Source organism: Quercus lobata, chromosome 2 (assembly GCF_001633185.2).
Source record: "Quercus lobata isolate SW786 chromosome 2, ValleyOak3.0 Primary Assembly, whole genome shotgun sequence".
Classification (NCBI taxonomy): Eukaryota; Viridiplantae; Streptophyta; class Magnoliopsida; order Fagales; family Fagaceae; genus Quercus; species Quercus lobata.
The window spans coordinates 92312905-92332639 of record NC_044905.1 but is presented as its reverse complement, the minus strand read 5'-3'; the positions used below and the strand labels follow the sequence as shown (position 1 = coordinate 92332639).

At 33.0% G+C, this 19735-nt stretch overlaps 1 protein-coding gene and 1 long non-coding RNA gene across 6 annotated transcripts; one reads left to right on the top strand and one right to left on the bottom strand.

Annotated features, from left to right (window-relative positions):
• Nucleotides 1-772: 772 nt before the first annotated feature.
• On the bottom strand, nt 773-1868 carry LOC115976112. The gene is made up of 4 exons (XR_004088257.1): nt 1812-1868; nt 1526-1595; nt 988-1029; nt 773-824 (listed from the first exon to the last, which is right to left on the bottom strand). It is a non-coding gene; the product is annotated as an uncharacterized LOC115976112 (long non-coding RNA).
• A 13905-nt stretch (nt 1869-15773) lies between these two features.
• Nucleotides 15774-19419, top strand: LOC115977210 (ADP,ATP carrier protein-like). Of its 5 annotated transcripts, none has more exons than XM_031098925.1 (4): nt 15774-15858; nt 17412-17916; nt 18062-18451; nt 18783-19419. In XM_031098925.1, exons 2-4 carry the CDS (start codon nt 17434-17436, stop codon nt 19167-19169), a joined length of 1260 nt encoding a protein of 419 aa, XP_030954785.1. In that variant the 5' UTR covers nt 15774-15858; nt 17412-17433; the 3' UTR covers nt 19170-19419. The 5 variants fall into 5 exon arrangements, with proteins under 5 accessions (XP_030954785.1, XP_030954787.1, XP_030954783.1 ...); XM_031098927.1 differs by lacking the exon at nt 15774-15858 and adding an exon at nt 15887-16042; XM_031098923.1 differs by lacking the exon at nt 15774-15858 and adding an exon at nt 15887-16103.
• Nucleotides 19420-19735: the final 316 nt, after the last annotated feature.

The window sequence follows — 19735 nt, the reverse complement described above, 5'->3', positions numbered from 1 at the left end:
AACTCGCTTTTCACTTGCTTTGAATTGCTGAGTTGGCTTGCTTTGAATTGCTGAGTTGGCTTAAAATGGTAGATCTCGAGTCTTAAAGACTCGATTTTTACATAGCAAAAACCGAGTCTTTTAAGACTCGATATTTAAGAAGAGTTTTTAATTAAAATTTGAATAGAACTCGAGTTTTATAGACTCGAGTTTTGCTGAAAATTTTTTTATAAACACGCAGCCTACAAAATTTTGTAAACACAGACACAACCTCTCACCCAAAAACAGAGCATCCTCACTAACTCTCACCCATACACTTAGCCTCACTAACTCTCACTCACCACACTGCCTCTCTCATTGCTCTTCCCTCTCACAATTTCATATCTCAGGTAAGGGTTTTTGATTTGATTGTTATTGTAGTTGGGTATTAGTTGTCTATAGGTGTGGGTTAAAGAGTTTGAGTATCAGAATAAGTGTAAATTACAAAAATTTATAGTTTAGGATGAACATTGCAATTGACCTCGTTGTTTAGGGTAGAAAGTTGCAATTAACCTCAGAAATAAGGTGATGTAGCCTAGCCTCTTTTGGTGATGTATGGTTGTAGATAGAAATAGCTGATAGGAGAAATCAATCACAAAGAGTAGGAATCACTCCAAACGAAGATGCCAACATTTTTTTGAAAGTTACAAGTTCTGCCCATTTAGTAGGATGAAAACACAGTCGAAATTGTTAAACATTATGAATTCTGAGAAAAAAGTATTTAGAACCAACCAGCCAGAATCTTAATATGTGTCCCTTTGTTAGCAAGGCTTCCAACTGCAATGGTGTTAGTTTACTTGAAGTACCTAAAGAATTGATTAAAAATAAAAAAAAAAATATTTTAGGTTTATTGAATTGTAAAGACAAGCATTCATGAATTTATCAAGTGCATCTTATCAACAAGAAGTTTGCCCTAGAGTAATAATAATAATAGTAATAACAAATGAAAAATCTATATTCATTTGTTACCTAGTCCTTGGTAGGCAGGCTGTTGGGTTAGAATATATATCACTGCAAAGAGAACACCACACCAGATAAGCATTTTGATCAAAATGATCAATCCTATATACCCAAGAAAATTTGACTCATCAAACAGCTAATTATGTTCAGCTATGTTTGTTCATTACAATTAAATGAAGAAACTCTTTTTTATTTTATTGGTTAGACATGCACCTGGAAGATATTGAACTCATGACCTCACCCTCCACTTTACTCTTTCAAGGCGAGGATATGCAATTTGAGCTAGAGTTCATTGACAATTAGATGAATATTCTATAATATCATATTGTTATCAAAGGCATACTATCAAATGAGAGAAGATTCATATCATAAAGAAACACGGGAGAGACTGCTATCATAATAAATTCAAATAACTTTTACAAACTTAGGTAAAACTATGAGGCCAAACCTTACATTTAAATAGAACAAAGCAACCCGGTTATTAGAATGTCAACAAATTTTCTCCAGTTAATGTGCAAAAGCAAAAGACGTGAAAAAAGGTACCTACCAAAAAATGCCCCCAAGTACCAAAAAGCCAGGTGGTAATCAATTACCAAAGCAAGAGCGACAAGAAAAACCTGAAGAAAATGCAACTAAGATTACAAATAAGAGACAAGAAGTACGACATTGAGAATATACTTAAAAACTATACATTCCTCCTGCAGAAGCATGCATTTGGTACAAATACAGGTTTAAGTATTCACATCTGATCAATGATTGGATAACTAACAGTCATGCTTGCATATATTATAAGAACCAAGCAAAATCAGGAAATGGCAATGACAGATAAACACCTTTGCAAAAAACAGCATGTCAGCAATAAAGGCCTCCCAAGTTTCTTGTCTAACCACCTCCCGCTATTGTAGTAAGATTTTAACATAACATAAACAAAATATCTATTCATCAACTGTAAAAAAATCACAACAAAATAAGGTATCAAAACTCAAAAGCCTCAATTTTTTTCAAATTTTTTTGTAATTATAACCCAAGAACAAAAAACAAAAATAAGAGCACAAACAAAAGCACAAATTTCTCTAATTTTGAGCCCAATGAAGAAATTTGCATAATTTCTACTCAAACTATAAGTAAAGACATATGCAAAGATTCAGAGAGTTTTGCAACATTTGCAACCACCCCATAACAAAGATTTTACTAACATAAATCCCAACAAGTAAACACATATCAAGCATTATTACCTAGAAACCAACAAAAAAGAGAGACAAAAACAGAACATGCCAGCAACCCAAATCATACAAGTAACAAAACAAATCCGTCTAACAAGAAAAACTAAAGCACTAACAAGGGAAATTATCAAACACAAACACTTGGGCTAAACCCACATGGAATGTTTCTTTAAAAAGCCCAAATTTTTATAAGAAAAACACACCTTCAAACTTGAAAAAAATCTGAACTTCCATTTGTAGGGGTGAGGGTGAAGCTGATTGTGAGGAAAATGTATTTTCAAGGTATGGGATTTTCAAGTCCGAAGCCGATTGTGAGTGTTGATGCCTAATTTTTTGCAAATCTATATCCAAAAGCCCATGAGGAAGAAAGCCCAATGAAAAGTAACGCCCAAAGGCCCACCAAGAAGACCAAAGAGCAAGAGAGGTCCAAAGAAAGAAATGCAAGGGAAAACAATCTATAGCAAAATGCAAATCTGCTGCAGAATACAGATCTGCCGCATAATACAGTTCCTTGATAGAATGGCTTCGGCAGACAAAGACAAATTGGGCCCAAGACCCTTTTGATCCAGTCAACATTATCTGGCCCACAAAGGCCCAAATTCTTTTGTATAAAGGATAAGTGTGAAAACTGATATGAAGAAGCACGATGAAAAGAAACAAGGAACGGCGGGAAATATCAGCAGCAGGAATCACGTGAAGGAAAGAAAAGCCAAACCAAAGGAAAATGACAAACGTAGCAGGAAACACGTGAAGAAATAAGACAAAACACGGAGCAAACCAAAATAAAGCTAATCTGCTATGGCAGAAACGGTGTGGGAGGCAAACACAAAAGATAGTAGAGCAAGCACAGAAGGGTCAGGGCACCACCAACCTATACCCAGCCAATACAAGGGAGGTGGGCCCACGGTCAAGGGGATTCAGAGGGCGTGGTTTGGTGGTGGGGGGAAAATGGGGTCTATATTTGGTTTCCTACCGTGACTTCGTTTGGGGAATATATCTTGCTGGGATAGTATCTTACCCAAAAGAAGTAATAAATGGTTGGGACCATCTGATGCATGCCATAGAGCTAGGTAGTGAGGTAGATGTATACAACAGGAACAACCAAAAGGGAATTTTGTCGTGAAATGGGTAGTGGTGCAACAGACATGAACTGAACAATGACAGTGGTCTGGGTAACCAATGGATAAGTGGGTAATCTTGAAAGGATGCCCACAACAAACCAAAAATAGTTGGTGAAGCCCTAGGGGTAAAAGGGAGAAATCCCATTGAATTAGTTGGCTATAAAAGGAAGGTAACCAGGCAGAAAAAAGGAGGAAATGGAGGAGGAAAAAACAGAGGAAGAAAAGGAAAAACAGGGAAAGAGAGAGACCCAATGGAGGGAAGCACTTAAGGAAGGAAAACCCATGGTAAGAGAGTAGTAAGCGCCCAGAGAGAGGGACCCAGGAAAAGGAAAGACCACAAATGGGGAACAACACACGGCAAGAGAGTAATAAAAAACTAAGAGTAAAGAAAGAACGGAGAGAAAGAAAGAAAGTGGTAAAAGAAAGAGAGAAAATATGGCAGGAATAGGGGCATGCATCAATAGACCATATTTTCCCTTCCTCTTAGCAAACCCACTCTTTGATGTTCCCAAAAGTAATAGCTAGTAGCCATTTAGGCCTATTCTCCAAAATGCACAACTTTGATGGCAAAAGCCTATGACAAGGTTGTACAAGTTGGAGTTTGGGTTCTTTCTTGGTTTACTTATCCTATGGGAAGATTCAATACTTGATTTTGATTGTAAATATATTTGATTTCTCTCATTATAAATTATATCTGTTGTATTTAGTTATTCTGTCGTAGCACGTTTTTTATCACGTCTGCTGCATCAATTGTCTTGCTGTGGTATTTTTACTTTTTTTACTTGTTATTCTATTGTAGCACCTTTTTATTATATGTACTGTGTTAACTATTATACTAGCTAAACCTTTTCTGCGGAAGCTTTCTTCTTTATTTGTTATTATGTGTTTCACTATTGACACAAACTAATCATTATCCTACCATAAGTATATATATACATATATCTTGTTTCTCATGTTCTGCAAAATATATTTTATAAATGTATATGTGAATACGTATAAGTATATATACTCATATATGTATGTATATATTTGAGAATATGCTAACCCATTTAAACTAACATTTGTTTGATGGGTATTTTCTTTAGGTTTTAGATTTGTTTATGTGCAGGAAGTAGAAAAGTATTTCTGCAGTAAAAACGAAGAGTAGTCATTCACATTGCAAAAGGTTTTACTGCACGGCAGAAGGCTTTAAAGCACAGTAGATAGCTTTAAAGCACAACAGACAGCTTTAATGCATAGTAGATAGCTTTATTGCATAGCAGAAGGCTTTACGGTAGAAGGCTTTAATGCACAATAGAAAGCTTTACTGCACAGCAAGAAGCTTTATTGCACAACAGGAAGCTTTATCGCACAGTAGGAAGCTTTATCGCACAGTAGAAAGTGTTGCTACATAGCAAAAAATTCAGTCTTGCGGCAGAAACTGGAGAAAAGTTCATTTTGTGGCAGAAACTGGAAAAAAGTTCCTTTTACGACAGAAACTGGGGAAAAGTTACTCCTGCGGCAGAAACAGAGGATAAACACCACGTTCTGCCTGTCGTAAGCGTGCTCCTGACAGACGAGACATAGTTTGCGCACAAGCTGGACCAAATTAAGTTGCAGTTGGACCGGTTTCAACTCTCTTACTCAGAATACTCGGGCCCAATACCACAGGAGGCAGCCCAACCCACTTTAACCACAAAAAGGCCCACCACAGTGAGGAAAAACAGAGAGGGGTGAGGGTGATTTTTGTTGTACGCCAAGGGGTTGAGGATGACTGATTTGGGTGTTTGAGTGAGAGTGTTTGAGAGACTGAGAGAGAGTGTTTGAGAGAGTTGAGTGTTTGAACTAAGAGACAGAGCAGTGAGAGAGTGTTTGAACTGAGACAAAGCGTTTAAAAGCGTTAGATTGATATATTGTGCAGATTTCGAGTCTTATAAACTCGATTTCTACGTGGTTCCATGTGGTAATTTTGTCCAGCTAAGGGTATCAGAAAAACACTGAACTCGAGCTTTAGAAACTCGAGTTCTAATTAAATCTCGAGTTTTAAAAACTTGAGATGCTAGTTTTACACATTCTTTCCAAATTGGGCAACTAATGAAATTTTTAGAATCTTACTGTTATTTGGAAAGGGTGTTCCTCTCTCGTGTGCTCCCTCTTTTTCCTTCTCTTAAAAAAAACCTCAGATTGCTTCTTCTCCCATGTCCATCAACTTCACTTCATCCCATCAGCGTCCTCATTTACTCACCGCTGAGGGTTTTTTAAGGGATCAACTTGTTTTGATTTTGTTTAAGGTAAAAATCAAACAAAATCCTAATTTCTCTTTCATTGTTTTGTGCCCTTTTTGCTTTTTTGATTTTTGAGAAAATTTTGGAATTTCTCTTTGAAATTTCATTTCACTGTAACGTTGGCAAATTTCTATGTTGGTGAGGTACTAATTTTGTTCTTTCATAGTTTCTCCAAAAAAAAAAAAAAAAAAAAATATTGTTCTTTCATATAAGTGGCAAAGAAAGTGCTTGTTGAAATGCTTTTTAGGGATCCAGTTTTTACAAAACTTGTGGCTTTGTGTTCTGCTCATTAGGGGGTGTGGGTTCTTGTTAGTGTGGTGTTGAAATTTTATTTGTATTTATTTGTATTTTATTTTATTTTATTGGTTAATAGAGGAAAAAGGCAACAACTATGTGTTTAAGGGGGAAGGATTTTTATAAAGAAATAAATTTTTTCTTTTATGTCCTAGGGAGGACATAGGTATAGAGTTACTATTTCTTTGTTTCTATTTCATTTCTTTTCTATGTGGTGTACAACTAAGTTGTAATTATGTAGCTGTTGCAGCATCTTGGAATCAAATTTTGAATTTTGTTTTGAGTGTTTTCTAGTTTTAGAGTTTGAGAGTTGTTGTGTTGCATTTTGGCTAGTACAGAATTGGGATTTTTGTACCTGATTTATCAAAAAAAAAAAAAAATTAAGAGATTGTAGATCAATATAACGAAATTTTTAGAAACATCCTGTTATTTTATATTGACATGTTGAATCAGTCTATAGCATTTTTGGATGGCTAACTAGAATGAAACGGACTGCTACTTTTTATGCTAGTGCTTACTCAATGGCAAGGTTTTTTTTTTTTTTTTTTTTTTTTTTTTTTTTAAATTTTTTAAATTTTTTTTAAATTTTTTTATGATTGTCTCACTAGGTAAATTTAGTTGCTCATGTCATAGACCTGCTCATGTCCAATTTCAAGGCACACATTACCTCTCTCCCTTTTTTTTTTCTTAGTAAAAGAAAAAACCTCACTGCCATTATGCCATATAGCACTTTGAAGTGAAGTGATTATCAACTTGAGACCAGGCTTAAGTTGATTCACCGGGACTTTTGTAGCAACTTGTCCCTAGTCACTCTAATGCATTGCCCATATGCCTGCTTGAGTCTTGATATTATGTTATTTGGGTAAATATTAGTGCAAACCAGTTATTAGTTATTACACACAACTATGTACACACTTCTTGCACTGAAATCATGACAGCTATGGGCTACAATTGGTATGTGTCAATATGAAATAAACATTGCCCATATTATTTACTCTTCTTTTCTTCACCAGCCTATGGAAGTATTTGTTTTATAGGGTTTTGACTTAAATTAGCACAATCCTATTTACTAAGCAAATAGCACGATTTTTACATTCCATCCATTGATGAGACTGGCTGAATCAACCCTTACAATTGGAACTGTAACTGTTTCAATCAATCTAACCATTTCACATGCCACTGAACTGAGTTCATCTATCCCCTACATCTCAGTATCATTCTACTGAATGAACTTCAATGCCTTAGAATCGCTGTCCTCCATATCTTGAAATGAGTCTCTCATAATAACCTGCAAAGAATGAATTGCATTAATTTCTGAAACCTCCCAAGGTAAGCAAATAGGCAAAATAGCCAACAACCCCACCAACAGATTCCCTTACGCCTTAAACCATTGCACTTCTTATTCTTCTTTACTCACTAGATCCTAGGACTTTTTCTCTCCCAATTTAGACCAATAGACTGAGAGGAGGTCAAAAGCTAAAGCTAAAGCTATAGCTAGATAGCTCTATACTATACTTCCTTGGATTTTTTATTGTAGTGCTTGCTTTACCTCTAATTATAACATTGTCCCTCCTTCCCATGTGTGTTGTTGCAGTGAAAATTTGCATAGTGTGTAAATATATGAGTTCCAGGGTCAGGCTGCTACTGTCTTGGTCTTTGAGAGACTTGATTAAAGAGGTGGACAAAAAGACACCCATATTTCTACTCATAACTGAGATTTTAAGAAAGCTTTTGCAGGCCATATTGGCCTTTTCTTTAATTTAAAAAGCGAACACACTTTCTTAAGTGTTACTCTAATTCAAGGGAATATTTGAATTGCTTTATTAATTAACTTCCTCCTTTATTTTTTTTCTTCTTCTTTGGCCCTTATGTTCCTCCTTTGTTTAATTAGATTGAATGTTCTTATTGCTGTCTAGAACTTGAATTTTCTTCTTTTGTTAACTTTTCCCCCCCCTCATTGTTTGACAAATAATAGAAACCATCTTGGAAATTTGGGTTGGTGGGGTTGCAGTCTCTCTTTTCTCACACATATTTTCTCATGAAATGAGGGTGAAGAAAATGTAAGATATTTGAAACTTTTTTTTTAAAGGTGATGATATGTTTCAACCATGCATGGCATTTAGGCCAAACTCACTTGTCTGCTAGTGGAGACAAGAAAGACACTCTCCTCACAAACTCCAGTTTCTCTCTCTCTTTCTTTCTCTGTCATTACTATTATGCCCTGTGTTTCTATGTGTGAGACTTCTCTGCTCACACATGTAGGTAGGCTTGCCTCCTAGTAACTCCCAATATATTTTCTCAGCAATGAGTGAAATGGAAGAAGCTTTTCACTTTTTGATAGGTTGAACCAATAATGCCAGAGCAAAAAATAAATCCACAAGGCCACAAACTACAAGTGTTAGTGGTACATAGGTTCACCAATTACCATATCTAAAACCTTATGGGTTAAAGGGGACATAAACTTCCCCTGAACTGTCCTTTGTTGCAAATCTGGAGGGAGGATTTAGAATCTAAATGTTTTAGGTTAAGCAAGTCTAAAATAGAGTACTTGGAGTTTAAGTTTAGTAAAAGGAGATTTAAAGATGGAGTGGTATAACTTGTAGGGCAACAAATGCTTTAGAGTGAGAAAACATTTCTAGGATCTTTCAACTGTGAAATTTATTTACTTTTTAATGTATGTTATTGCTTATCTTGTTTTTATTTCATGCTATATTGCGATAGGAGTATGGGGAGAGTGAAGAACATTGAAGAGCAAGATGCTCTCCAAGTTAGCCCTCCTAAAAGACCACTTGGATCATTTTTAATTTATTAGTAAGATTTACGCAATTCATTATATATTCACTTGTTTTATAGTTTTCACATAATTTGCTTTAACTGCTTCTTTATCAATAGTGTCCACTTTTTGTAGGAGAACTGGTCGGAACATTTGCGATACAAGTTGACATCAAATCTAGTGCTTTTAAAAGAAAATGAATAATGTTCCAAAATAATAGAAAATGATAGAAATATTCCATTACATGATTGTTTTCGGTCACTCAAATGACAGTGATTTGTATTCATTGATGATTGAATTTTTTGGAAAATGCTACAATTTAGTGAATTTTTTTCTTTTATTGAAAGGGAGATTGAATTTGTATCATTCATGAATCATGATTACAAAAGTATGTGTTGTATGCACACATGCAATGTAGTTGACAATTAGATTTGTGATGTTGCCCGTGTGAGGTTGGCTATGAGTGCTCATGTTTACTGAAAACAATTGAATGTAATTGTTAACTATTGATAACATTGCATTTTGGCAGACTTTGAAATCTAAAATTATTTTGAAATGTAGTTATAGCTTGCTGCTGGTTAGGTGTGTTTTTGCTTTTGCTTGGTTGCTTCATTTTGTTATTTCCTAACAAGAATGTCATTAGCTATTTTAATTAGAATGCATAATTTATTTGCATCTAAATTTTACACTCTCTTTCCCTTCATATTTGGGATATCAAGTTCCTCAAGGACATGCTCTAAGGCCTAAATTTGTTTTAGGTTTCAATTTTAAGTTCTTCGAGAAAACACACTAAGGCCTAAATTGTTTTAGGTTTCAATTTTTTTTTTCTTTAGAGTTCACATTTACATCATTGTATGATCTAAATATATAGCTTCTTTGGAATCATTTAGAGGAGCAAATGTTTCCTAACATATAACGTTTGCTTTGGGTCACCTTTTTTTTATCGAGAAAATTTAACACCATAAAGACACCAAAAAAGTTGAGATGTGTTTGATTAAAATACTCATGAGATGTCAATAATCACCAAATTGTCTTGAAAATCTCTAACATGACCAAAATATCTTTACCATCACTAAAAAAAAAAAAATCCAAGATATCACTATAACATGGCCAATTTGAGTGGTTTTGATGCTATTATGGTCATTTTCAAAATATTTAGTATTGTAATCATTCTAGGTATTTTTAGCACTACTTTGTTCATTTTCAGTGATTTTTTTTTTATATTAATTTTGAAATTTTAAAAATGTATTTTAGTCATTTTATATATTTTTAGGACTATTTTTTGAAATCCTTAATTTTCAGGTATTTTTGTAATTCTCAAGTTTATAACTATTTTGCGAAAATTCATTATTAACCTTTTAATTATTACCAAGATTGTTATGAATTAATAAAAGTATATGTGCTATTGATATTGCCTAATGTGACTAAAAAATAATAGAACTATTGTTTTTTTTTTTTTTTTTTTTTTTTTGTTTTAAAATAATAGAATTATTGAATATAACAAAAGTATGATCATATGTGATTTGGTACTACCCAATGTGACATTAGAACTATCAAATGTGAGAAAAGAATAACGATACCACCAAATGTAACAAAAGTACAATCAGATGTGATGTTAGTATTGCCTAATGTAACGATGAAACTATCAAATGTGAGAAAAAAGTAAGGGTACCACCGAATGTGACAAAAATACGGTCATTTTTAAGGTTCTAAGTGTATTTAAGTAATTTTTAGGTTACGAGGTTATTTCGGTCATTTTTTAGGTTTAAGTGTCATTGAGTTATTTTTTAGGTTCTAAGGGCCTTAGAGTAATTTTAAAGGGTTTCAAAGATATTTTGGTCATTTTCAAGTGTTATGGGGTATTTTTGGTCATTGTTTTAGGTTTTTTGGTTATTTTGATCTTTCTTTCTTTTTTTTTTTTTAAAATAATGTTTTAGGGTGATTTTGGACATTTTTTTTTTTTTTTTTTAGGTTTTGGGTCATTTGGTCATTTTTTAGATTCTAAAGGTATTTTAATCATTTTTTAGGTTCTAAGGGTATTCCGGTAATTGTTGAGGGTTTCGGGTATATTTTTGTCATAATCAAGTTTAATGAGGTATTTTGGTCATTCTATAGGTTTCTAGAATATTTCAAAATTTTTACTGTTAAAATTTTATCTTCTCGATTTAACAATGCATATTGTACCACATCACATGATACACCTTTAGATTTTATTTAATCAAAACCCTAAAATGATACAATTACAAATAGAGAGTATAAAAATATGTGTGTTTAAAAATTTTCTTTTTACATGAAAAGATCTTATTCCTCCCTAGGTTTGTTAGGTACTAGCTTCTATAAATATTACCATGTTGTAACATTTTTTGTGGAAAGTGGAAATAGAAAGTTTGCTAATAAGTCTTGATCAAGTTTTGAGGAGTCTTGATCGTGTTATAAAGGAGAAATGAAATAGGGTTTCAATCAAAATCTTTTTTGCTTTGTCTTTGAATTTATTGGGCTTGTTGGACTTAATTTGATGCATCATCATCGTAATTAAATTTATAGTAAGGCTTGGTTTGATTGGGGATGGAAAAATGGAAGAATAGAAAAGATATTTTATTTATTTATTTTTATGCATGTTTGATTGTGGGTAGAAAAGTGTAAAAAATGGAGAACTCTTTTATTTAAAAAGAAAAATAAGAAGATAGCAAATGTAGATGGTATAAATTTACTCTTATACCCTTAATATATAATTTTTTTAATAAATATTTTAAAGTATTTAAAAAATTTTGAAAAAAAAAACCTAAAAATTAAAAGTTTAAAAAAGGAAAAAGAAAAAGAAAATAAAGCAATAAAGCACTGAAAAAGAGGGAGGAGATGGCAGATAGGTAATTTCCCATCAAACCCTTGAGTCCCATAAAAATCATTCCCCTCCCCAAATCAAACACACAAATCCCTTCTATTTTTTCCTCCCCACAAATCACCCCAACCAATCACTATCTTTAGGTTAAAGACAATTTGCATATTTTTAATTGAACTAACTTGTAGTTTTATTTTTATTTTTTATATTACCCTAATTATGGTAAAGACACACACATATATAAAAGGACTTCCGCCTAATATTAATGTACACTGATAAAGGCCTGTATCAGTTTTAAGGTTTCCTTTTAGTTTAAAAAATGGCAATATCTTTCCTTATGTCTTTGTAATGAACAATTTACATTAAAGGAAACATCTTTTTCTTTTCTTTTTTTCCTATCAAAATGTGTCTAAACATACATGTTAATAATCTTAACACTCAAATAACAAGCAACATGACATACAATTTGAAGGACCATTACGTGTGGCGTGTAATCTTTTTATTATTTATTTAAATATATTAAGGTCATCACTGTACATAAAATTTGTTGGCAAAAATCCAAAATTGACCCTCTAAGTTTTAACTTTTGTCATTTCAGTCATCTAAATTTCAGTTTTGTCATTTCAATCTTCTAAGTTTTAAATTTTGTCAATTAAGTTGTCAATTACCCTTTTGTTAGTTGTTGCCGTTTACTAACCAGAACGACATCGTTTTTGCCTCTTTTTTATTTTTTATTTTAATTTCGTAATTAAAAGAAAATGTAAAACTATTATTACAAAAAAAGAAAAAGAAAAAAAAAGAAATAAGAAATAAAGAGAACGACGTTGTTCCCCATTGAAAACAAAACATAAAACCCAACCCTACCCCACTGATACCTTGGCTCGCCAATTTCTAAGAAAACACAATTAAGGGGTTGAGGGAGAAAGAAAGAGAGGGAAAGTGAAAGAGTGAGAGGTCGAGAGGGGGAAAGAGTTATTCTCTTATGTTAGATAGCTATTGTAGTTTACTATTCAGTTTAAAAGCCTTTTGACAAGTAGCAAATTCCTGTGCTCAAGTATAAAAGGTGCCAGATTCATGTGATATTTCAAATGCATCATACTTCTAATTGTTGAACTCTAGATTATAACTTCAGGATATGCTAAGCAAATAATGATGAAGGCAACTACTTGTTTATGAAGTTATAGAACTCACCAAGAAATCCTTGTTCAAAGAAGTCTTTATGGATGAGAAGTCCAAGAATCATTCACCATGAATTTAAACTATCTTTGAAATTGAGGAGTACTCTAAGGGTGTGTTTGGATAGAACTTATTTTGCTGAAACTGAAAACTGAAAACTGAAAACACTGTAGCAAAATAATTTTTAAATGTGTGAATAGTGCTGTGGGACCCATTTTTAATGAAAAAATTGATAAAAAATGAAATTTGTGGGTCCATGAACAGTGCACGGACCCACTGATTGATAGAAAAGTAAAAAAAAAGGGCCAAATAGTACTGAACAGTACTCTATTGTTGCGCTTGTCCCCTGAAACGCGTGTAGAAAAGAAAAAAAAAAAGAAAAAAAAGAAAAAAACGCAAAACGCAAAAGTAAAACTCAGACGTGGATCCAAACTTACACTAAGTTGTAACACCAAGCTATGGTCTTTCATTCAAGAGAATTAATCAGACCTAAGCTATGATACCTTGCCTCGCCATCTCCCTTTCTCCCTCTTTCTTTCTTTCTCCCTCAGCCCCTTAATTGTTTTCTCAGAAATTGGTGAGGCAAGGTATCGGTGGGGTGGGGTTGGATTTTGTGTTTTGTTTTTAGCAGGAACAATGTTGTTTCCTCTCTTTTTTTTTTTCTTTTTTTTTTTGTGTAATAACAGTTTTACATTTTCTTTTAATTATGAAATAAAAAAATAGCTCAAACGACGTCATTTTGGTTAGTAAATGGCAACAACTAACGGAAGGGTCACAGAGGACTTAATTGCCAAAATTTGAAACTTAAAAGACTGAAATGACAAAATTGAAATTTAAAGGATTGAAATGACAAGTTGAAACTTAGAGGGTCAGTTTTGAATTTTTGTCAAATTTGTTTGTTATTGGAGGGCATTAAGGCCATTGACGTGAGTCTTTAGACTCATTTTTCAAAAATTCGTTTGTTTATGTCAATTTAACAAAAATAATAACTGCAAGGATAGAGTGCTTATTACAAAAAGATAATTGAGGAATTAGTAAATTTTAAATTAAACGGAGACATTACATTTTCCATGTACTTATAGTTTAGGAGAAGCAGTACAATTTATTTGTATATTAATAACTTTTTAATTAAAAAATAAAAACTTAGCAGAATGTTCCATTGTTGACCATGACATTTTTACACATGTAATTCTTTTCAAATCCGGTAATATTAAGAAATAAATAAAATAAAAATTAAGAAATCATTATTATTATTTTTTTGTTTTGAAAAATGAGTCATTATTTGGAATTATTAGTAATATTTATAAACCTTAATAACTTTTTTTTTAAAATAACCTTAATAACCTTATAACCTTATCACCATATAATTTCTACATGAAAAGCATACTTATGTTAGAATCATTGGTGCTATAAAATTTTTGCTATATGGAGGGAGAACCCATTGATTTTGGCTGACAATTATTTAATAGACTCAGAAAGTACATTTGACTTACAAAACACTATTATACTAGTATTTAGTATTTTTGTTTTTTAAGTAAATGGTTAAGGGTCTATTAACTTGTTGTGGACATGAGATGCATATTATCAAACCAAAAGGGTCTTACACTGTTTTACTTCCATAGAGAGACCAGAGGAAGAAAGATAGAGAGAGAGTTTACCCAAAAAGAAACGCTGAAAAAGAGTTTAAGAGAGAGAGAGAGAGAGAGGTGTATTATAATAACAATACCCATCCATCAATCAAAATAATTTAAAAATAAAAGGCTTTTCTGTTCTGTTGGGAAGAAAAAAGCTAAAGACAAAATACACAGTAGAGAGAGGACAATTCAACAGAGAAGAGATAGAGAGAGAAAGAGAAAGTCTTTCACTAAAATACTAAAAAGATTTCTGTTTTGTTGGGTTGAACTTGAATCCCTTCACTCTGTTCTGGCCATCACCATCATTGTCCATTTTGTACTGCTTTTACGGCTTTACCTGCTCCTCTACGTTCTATTTACACGCAGAAGAATGGCATATTTAAAAATTTATTATTATTATTATTATTCTAAATAAAAATAGTTCTAATATAATTTTTTTTAGAAATATTAATCATATAAATTTCTTTAATATAAATATTAACATACAACTATATATAATTAATATATTTACTTAATTGACTAATTCAATGAATTAATATTTTACTTTATAAATGCAAACTTTGTTAGATTATAAGCCTAAATAAAAAGAATTTTTAAGGAATGAAGCAAATGGCAAAATCTTACACTCTCCTAGGTGAGGTCTCTACATTTATATATAAATATAGTTTATGAGTCTGAATTTGGTAAGGATAGAGTATTAACTGATGTTTTATACTCATAATATATACTAGCCTCCGAGCACACGTGAGACTCTTCTATTTTATAGGTAAAGATTAATAATTTGCATCTACTTTTTCCAATCACAAAAAAAATAACCCTAGAAGTGTAATGAATTTAAAAAAAAAAAAAAAGAGAGAAAAAGAAGGACAAAATAAACAAATACATCGTGATGAAGTAAAAAAAAAAAATGGATACATGGGGTGAATTTTGTAGATTAGAGGAGTTTTAAAATTAATAAAAGAGTAATCTTATTTTGTAGGGAGTTAACGAGTAGAAGTAGGAATTTAAATCAACCTAAAAATAGGAGTTTATAAGAAAGAGGAAGGCATTTCAACGTAAAAATAACCCAATTTTTAAGTTTTAGGTAGAGGTATTTTTGACAGTAAAAAAAACAATAACTAACTTTCTTTTTCCAATTTATTATTTTAACCTCATTTTTAAGTTGTTGGTTAATTAATTTAGTAGTATTTTTGACAGAAAAAGAAAAAGTAATAACTAACTTTTTGAATCTCTTAATATATACAAATATCGTTATTGAATTTAATCTCATAATATATATAATATATATATATATATATATATATATATATATAAATATTGATTTCTGCTTGCACTTGTCTCTCAACTCCCTTCCATTTGTCTCTCAATATTACCATATTCCTTCATTTAGACGTTTTTTGTATTTATCAATTTTCCTAGACTAGAATGACATGTGAGCTGGGGCCCACTCTCGTGCATCGGTTATATTAGGCCTCCACTCTTGGATATTCGGTTATTCACTTATTCACAGCAGAGCAGCCTGAGCTAGACAGCTAGTCTTGCTTGTTATGCACTGAGTATCTCTCTCTCTCTCTCTCTCTCTCTTAATCACTATGGTGTTTATAACTAGGGAGACCCAAAATTCTTATTTTCATGCTAATTTGCCTCTGTGGTTTTAGGCACTTTTTGGTTTTTGAAATGAGAGAAAATGGATTTTTGAATGAATGAAATTACACTAGTTCACTCCTTGCTTAGCTGAAGGTCTCAATATGTTTTGATGTGGTTTTTGCTCTATCTGGTTCCTTGAAATCACTCTCATATTGTTAAGCATTTCTGACTTGGGTTTTTATTTTATTTTTTAATTTATAATTATTTCCTCCCTCTCATATTTGTAATTCAAATTGATATTAAAGTCCTCTTTTTGTGATTTTTTTTCCTTTTTTTTTTTTTTTTTTTTTTTTTTTAAATTTAAAAAATCTAATATGTAGAGGTGAACAAATTATTAAATAAGATTAAGATGATTTAGAGAATATTTAAGTTTAAGGGAAAAGGGTGATGGGAGTAGAGGTATTAATATCATATAGCCGGGACTAAAACCATAAGTTTAAGCTTTTAGGTGAAGCAGTCTCCCTAAGATGTTATATCCTCAACACAAGAATTTGATGCTTGATGGCACTGATTTTGTTCACAAGTTTTTGGTCAATGTAAGCAAATAGTGAAATGGCCAACCCATACAGATATCCAAAGAATGTGCCAATGTATGACCACATTGATATGATTTTTTTTTTTTTTTTGGTGCGGAAAAAAGTATTTCTAGTGTAGTAGTCTAGTTATTTTAATGTGTAAATGACTAAATGGTGTCTTAGAAATAGTCAGGCAAATCTTAAGTCTCTGTTTTGTTTCCCATTTGAATATCTCCTCCAGTTCATGATGCAAGCATTGTTTTTATGAGTATCTAAAAATTTATGTGCAATCTCAATCTGGAAAATAAGACCCAGAAAGTGGACTCAGTTTTGGCTTCTATGGAAGCTTTTCTTTCTGAATATTATTATTGAATCTTTAAGGAGTTTTCTCATATATGTGAAATGGATATGCTACTGAACCTGATGTATTGATATTTTTACTTCTTGTTTTCTTTTGTTGAGAGAAACAAATGCATTGTGGTTTCTATTCCAGACCCTTCATTTATGTCTAGTTTTGATTTTATGCCAATAGAACTTGTAAGCTTAGTTGGGTCTGCTTTACTGGCCCTCTTTCTGGAGGTAAAAATTGAATTTCAATGTAATCTGTAACTTCCGGTGGCTAGTTCTGTTGTGTTGCACGTAGATGTGATGCATGTAAATTCTACTTGGTATGGTTGTATCAAAGGCCATAAATCCTTACATTCATGTTTCCAATGTTTGGGTCTGGGAATTAGGGAATCCAACACGCACTGCATAATAGAGTGTCTTAAGCTATAAAAAGCATTCAAATGTCTTTAGCATACTAGAGAATTACACCCATATCTGCATAATTATATGCATGTCATTTATGCTTTCATTAGCTTTGTGAAATTTTATTAAGATTTTAAGAGTTATCCTTTGTCCTTATTTTGCTTTCCTTATTGTCTGATTTGTTAATGTCCTTGCAGGTTACCAAATTGAGTTGCAAAAATGGCAGATGGGCCACAACTTCCATCTGTAATCCAGAAGATAAGAGTGCAACCTTACCTCTCCATCAGGCACTTTCCTAACCATCAAGCCTGGACTTCAAGCTTACAAAACATTCCCAGTGCTGGTGGATATGCGATCGACAGATTGCACAAATCTTTGCTGCTAGCATATGCTAGCTCTGCCTCCTATCTTGCTTCACCTCTGCTGACAGGACTTGTAAGAGCTCCACTGGAAAAGCATGAGTCTGCTGCTCCATCTCGTTTAATTTGGGGATCAATCCGTGGTGTTTTAGGGGTGCTAACTGCTCCAATTGGGAGAGTGAAACTCCTGATCCAGTGCCAAGATGAGATGATCAAGTCAGGTAGACTACCTAAGCCTTATAAAGGAATTGTGAACTGCTTCGCCAGAACAATCAGTAATGAAGGCTTCATATCCCTTTGGAGAGGCTACATCCCTAGAATCATCAGCGACGTTTCCATTGGAGTAAATTTTCAGTAATTTTGTCTTTCATAACTTATTGTCCATTAACTGGGCTTCTTAAACTTGATTTTGACCATTAGAAATTTGTAGATGTTTTTGTTGTTTATTTCTTCCTTGTCTCATCTAATCTCGTTTATTAAATCCGCAGTATTTATATGTACAACAGGTAATCAGCTTTGGCTTTAACAACTATTGTCTGACTTTAACCAATTTCAAAAAAGAAGATGGCTACTGGAAATGGTTACTCGGAGGCTTGGCAGGAGGAACTTTGGCTAATTTAGCAACTCATTTTGTTGTTTATCCCCTGGATTATGCCCAGACTCGCCTAGCTAATGATATCAAGACAAACAATAAGATTGAAGAAAGGCAATTCAAAGGTTTGATTGATGTCTACAAAAAAACTATAAGATCAGATGGCATTTCTGGACTCTACCGTGGATTTGCTATCTCATGTTGTAGAAACTTATTAAGTACTGGGGTCTACTTTGGCATACATGTAATCTTCGGGCCCTTTATGTTACTCAGGGTCCGGTCACAGGTCAGTGCAAACATGAGAATTTAGTGTCATTGGGGCTATTGCGTTGATGACATTCATAGACCCTATACCCAGCATGCATTGCTTTTTTACAAACAAGGTCACCCTTGATTTATTTTTTCCAAGTGTTTCTTGACAAATTAGTTTCGCTCTCTCTTTAGTTGTTGGTTACATTGGGCTTTCCCAATATTTTTAATTTTAATTGTCTAAGTGGCATCTTCATTTCATCTAATTCAGAGATTTTTTTTAAAGGTTTTGCTATTGCTGATAAGTGTGAAATAGCAATCCATTCATGATACAGAATTATGTTGAATTACACTTGCTGTTTTTGCAGGATGACTTCTTGGCTGCATCAGTAATGGCAGTGGGAGTTGCAGTTTGTCAAAAGATGGCAACTTACCCATTGGACACTGTAAATAGGAGGATGATGATGACCTCTGGAGAAGTTGTTAAGTATCAGAGTTCAATGCATGCATTTGCAGAGATTATCAGGAATGAGGGTGTTAAGTCCCTTTATAAGGGTGGAGGTGCAAGCATCCTCAAAACATTAGCTTTAGCTGCAATTTTTACTGTTTTTGTCACAAGATTGCCCGATTATTTGTCAATAAAGAAGTCTAATTCTGCTGCTGATGGTGTGTCTGCAAAGAGGAATGGGTCGGCTGGTGGTGGTCAATCTGCATCAATTCTCACCATTAAATGGACATATGGTAAGAAGGACTAGGGGCAACGGTGGTGGAGGCCCACACAGGAATTTCTCTTCTGAGGGGAACAATTATTTAGATTTTCTTTACAATTAGAGTTCAGTTGACAGTCTGAGAAAGGTCTTCTGTAATATGATATTATAGTGAGTAAAACAGTACTTAGGTTTATGAGTCTGGCCAGCTTAACCTCTTCCCCGTAGTAAACAAATGAGTTTGTATTGTGCTGACTTCTAAAAATTGGATACTCAAATTACCACCACTTGAAATCAATACATCTACTGGAAGCGTAGTAGCATTAGATCGTCTAATACATTGTCTTTCATATCGAAATATTTTTCTTAGTCAATAATCTGTTACATCTTTTGATTACTTGCATCTGAGTGTGTGAATGAGAATTGATGCTCACCTGAGAAACTTTTAGCATGTGCATTCCCTCTATTGCAATATTATTTGTTGTTAACTAAAATGTTTGGGATTTTATTTTTGATGAGTGCTCTTTCACTGATGTACACATTTAAACTCAGTGCAGAATGAGTCTTGAAAGAAGTATATTGAACTTTTAAGACTAGTTTACTAGTTTTAAACT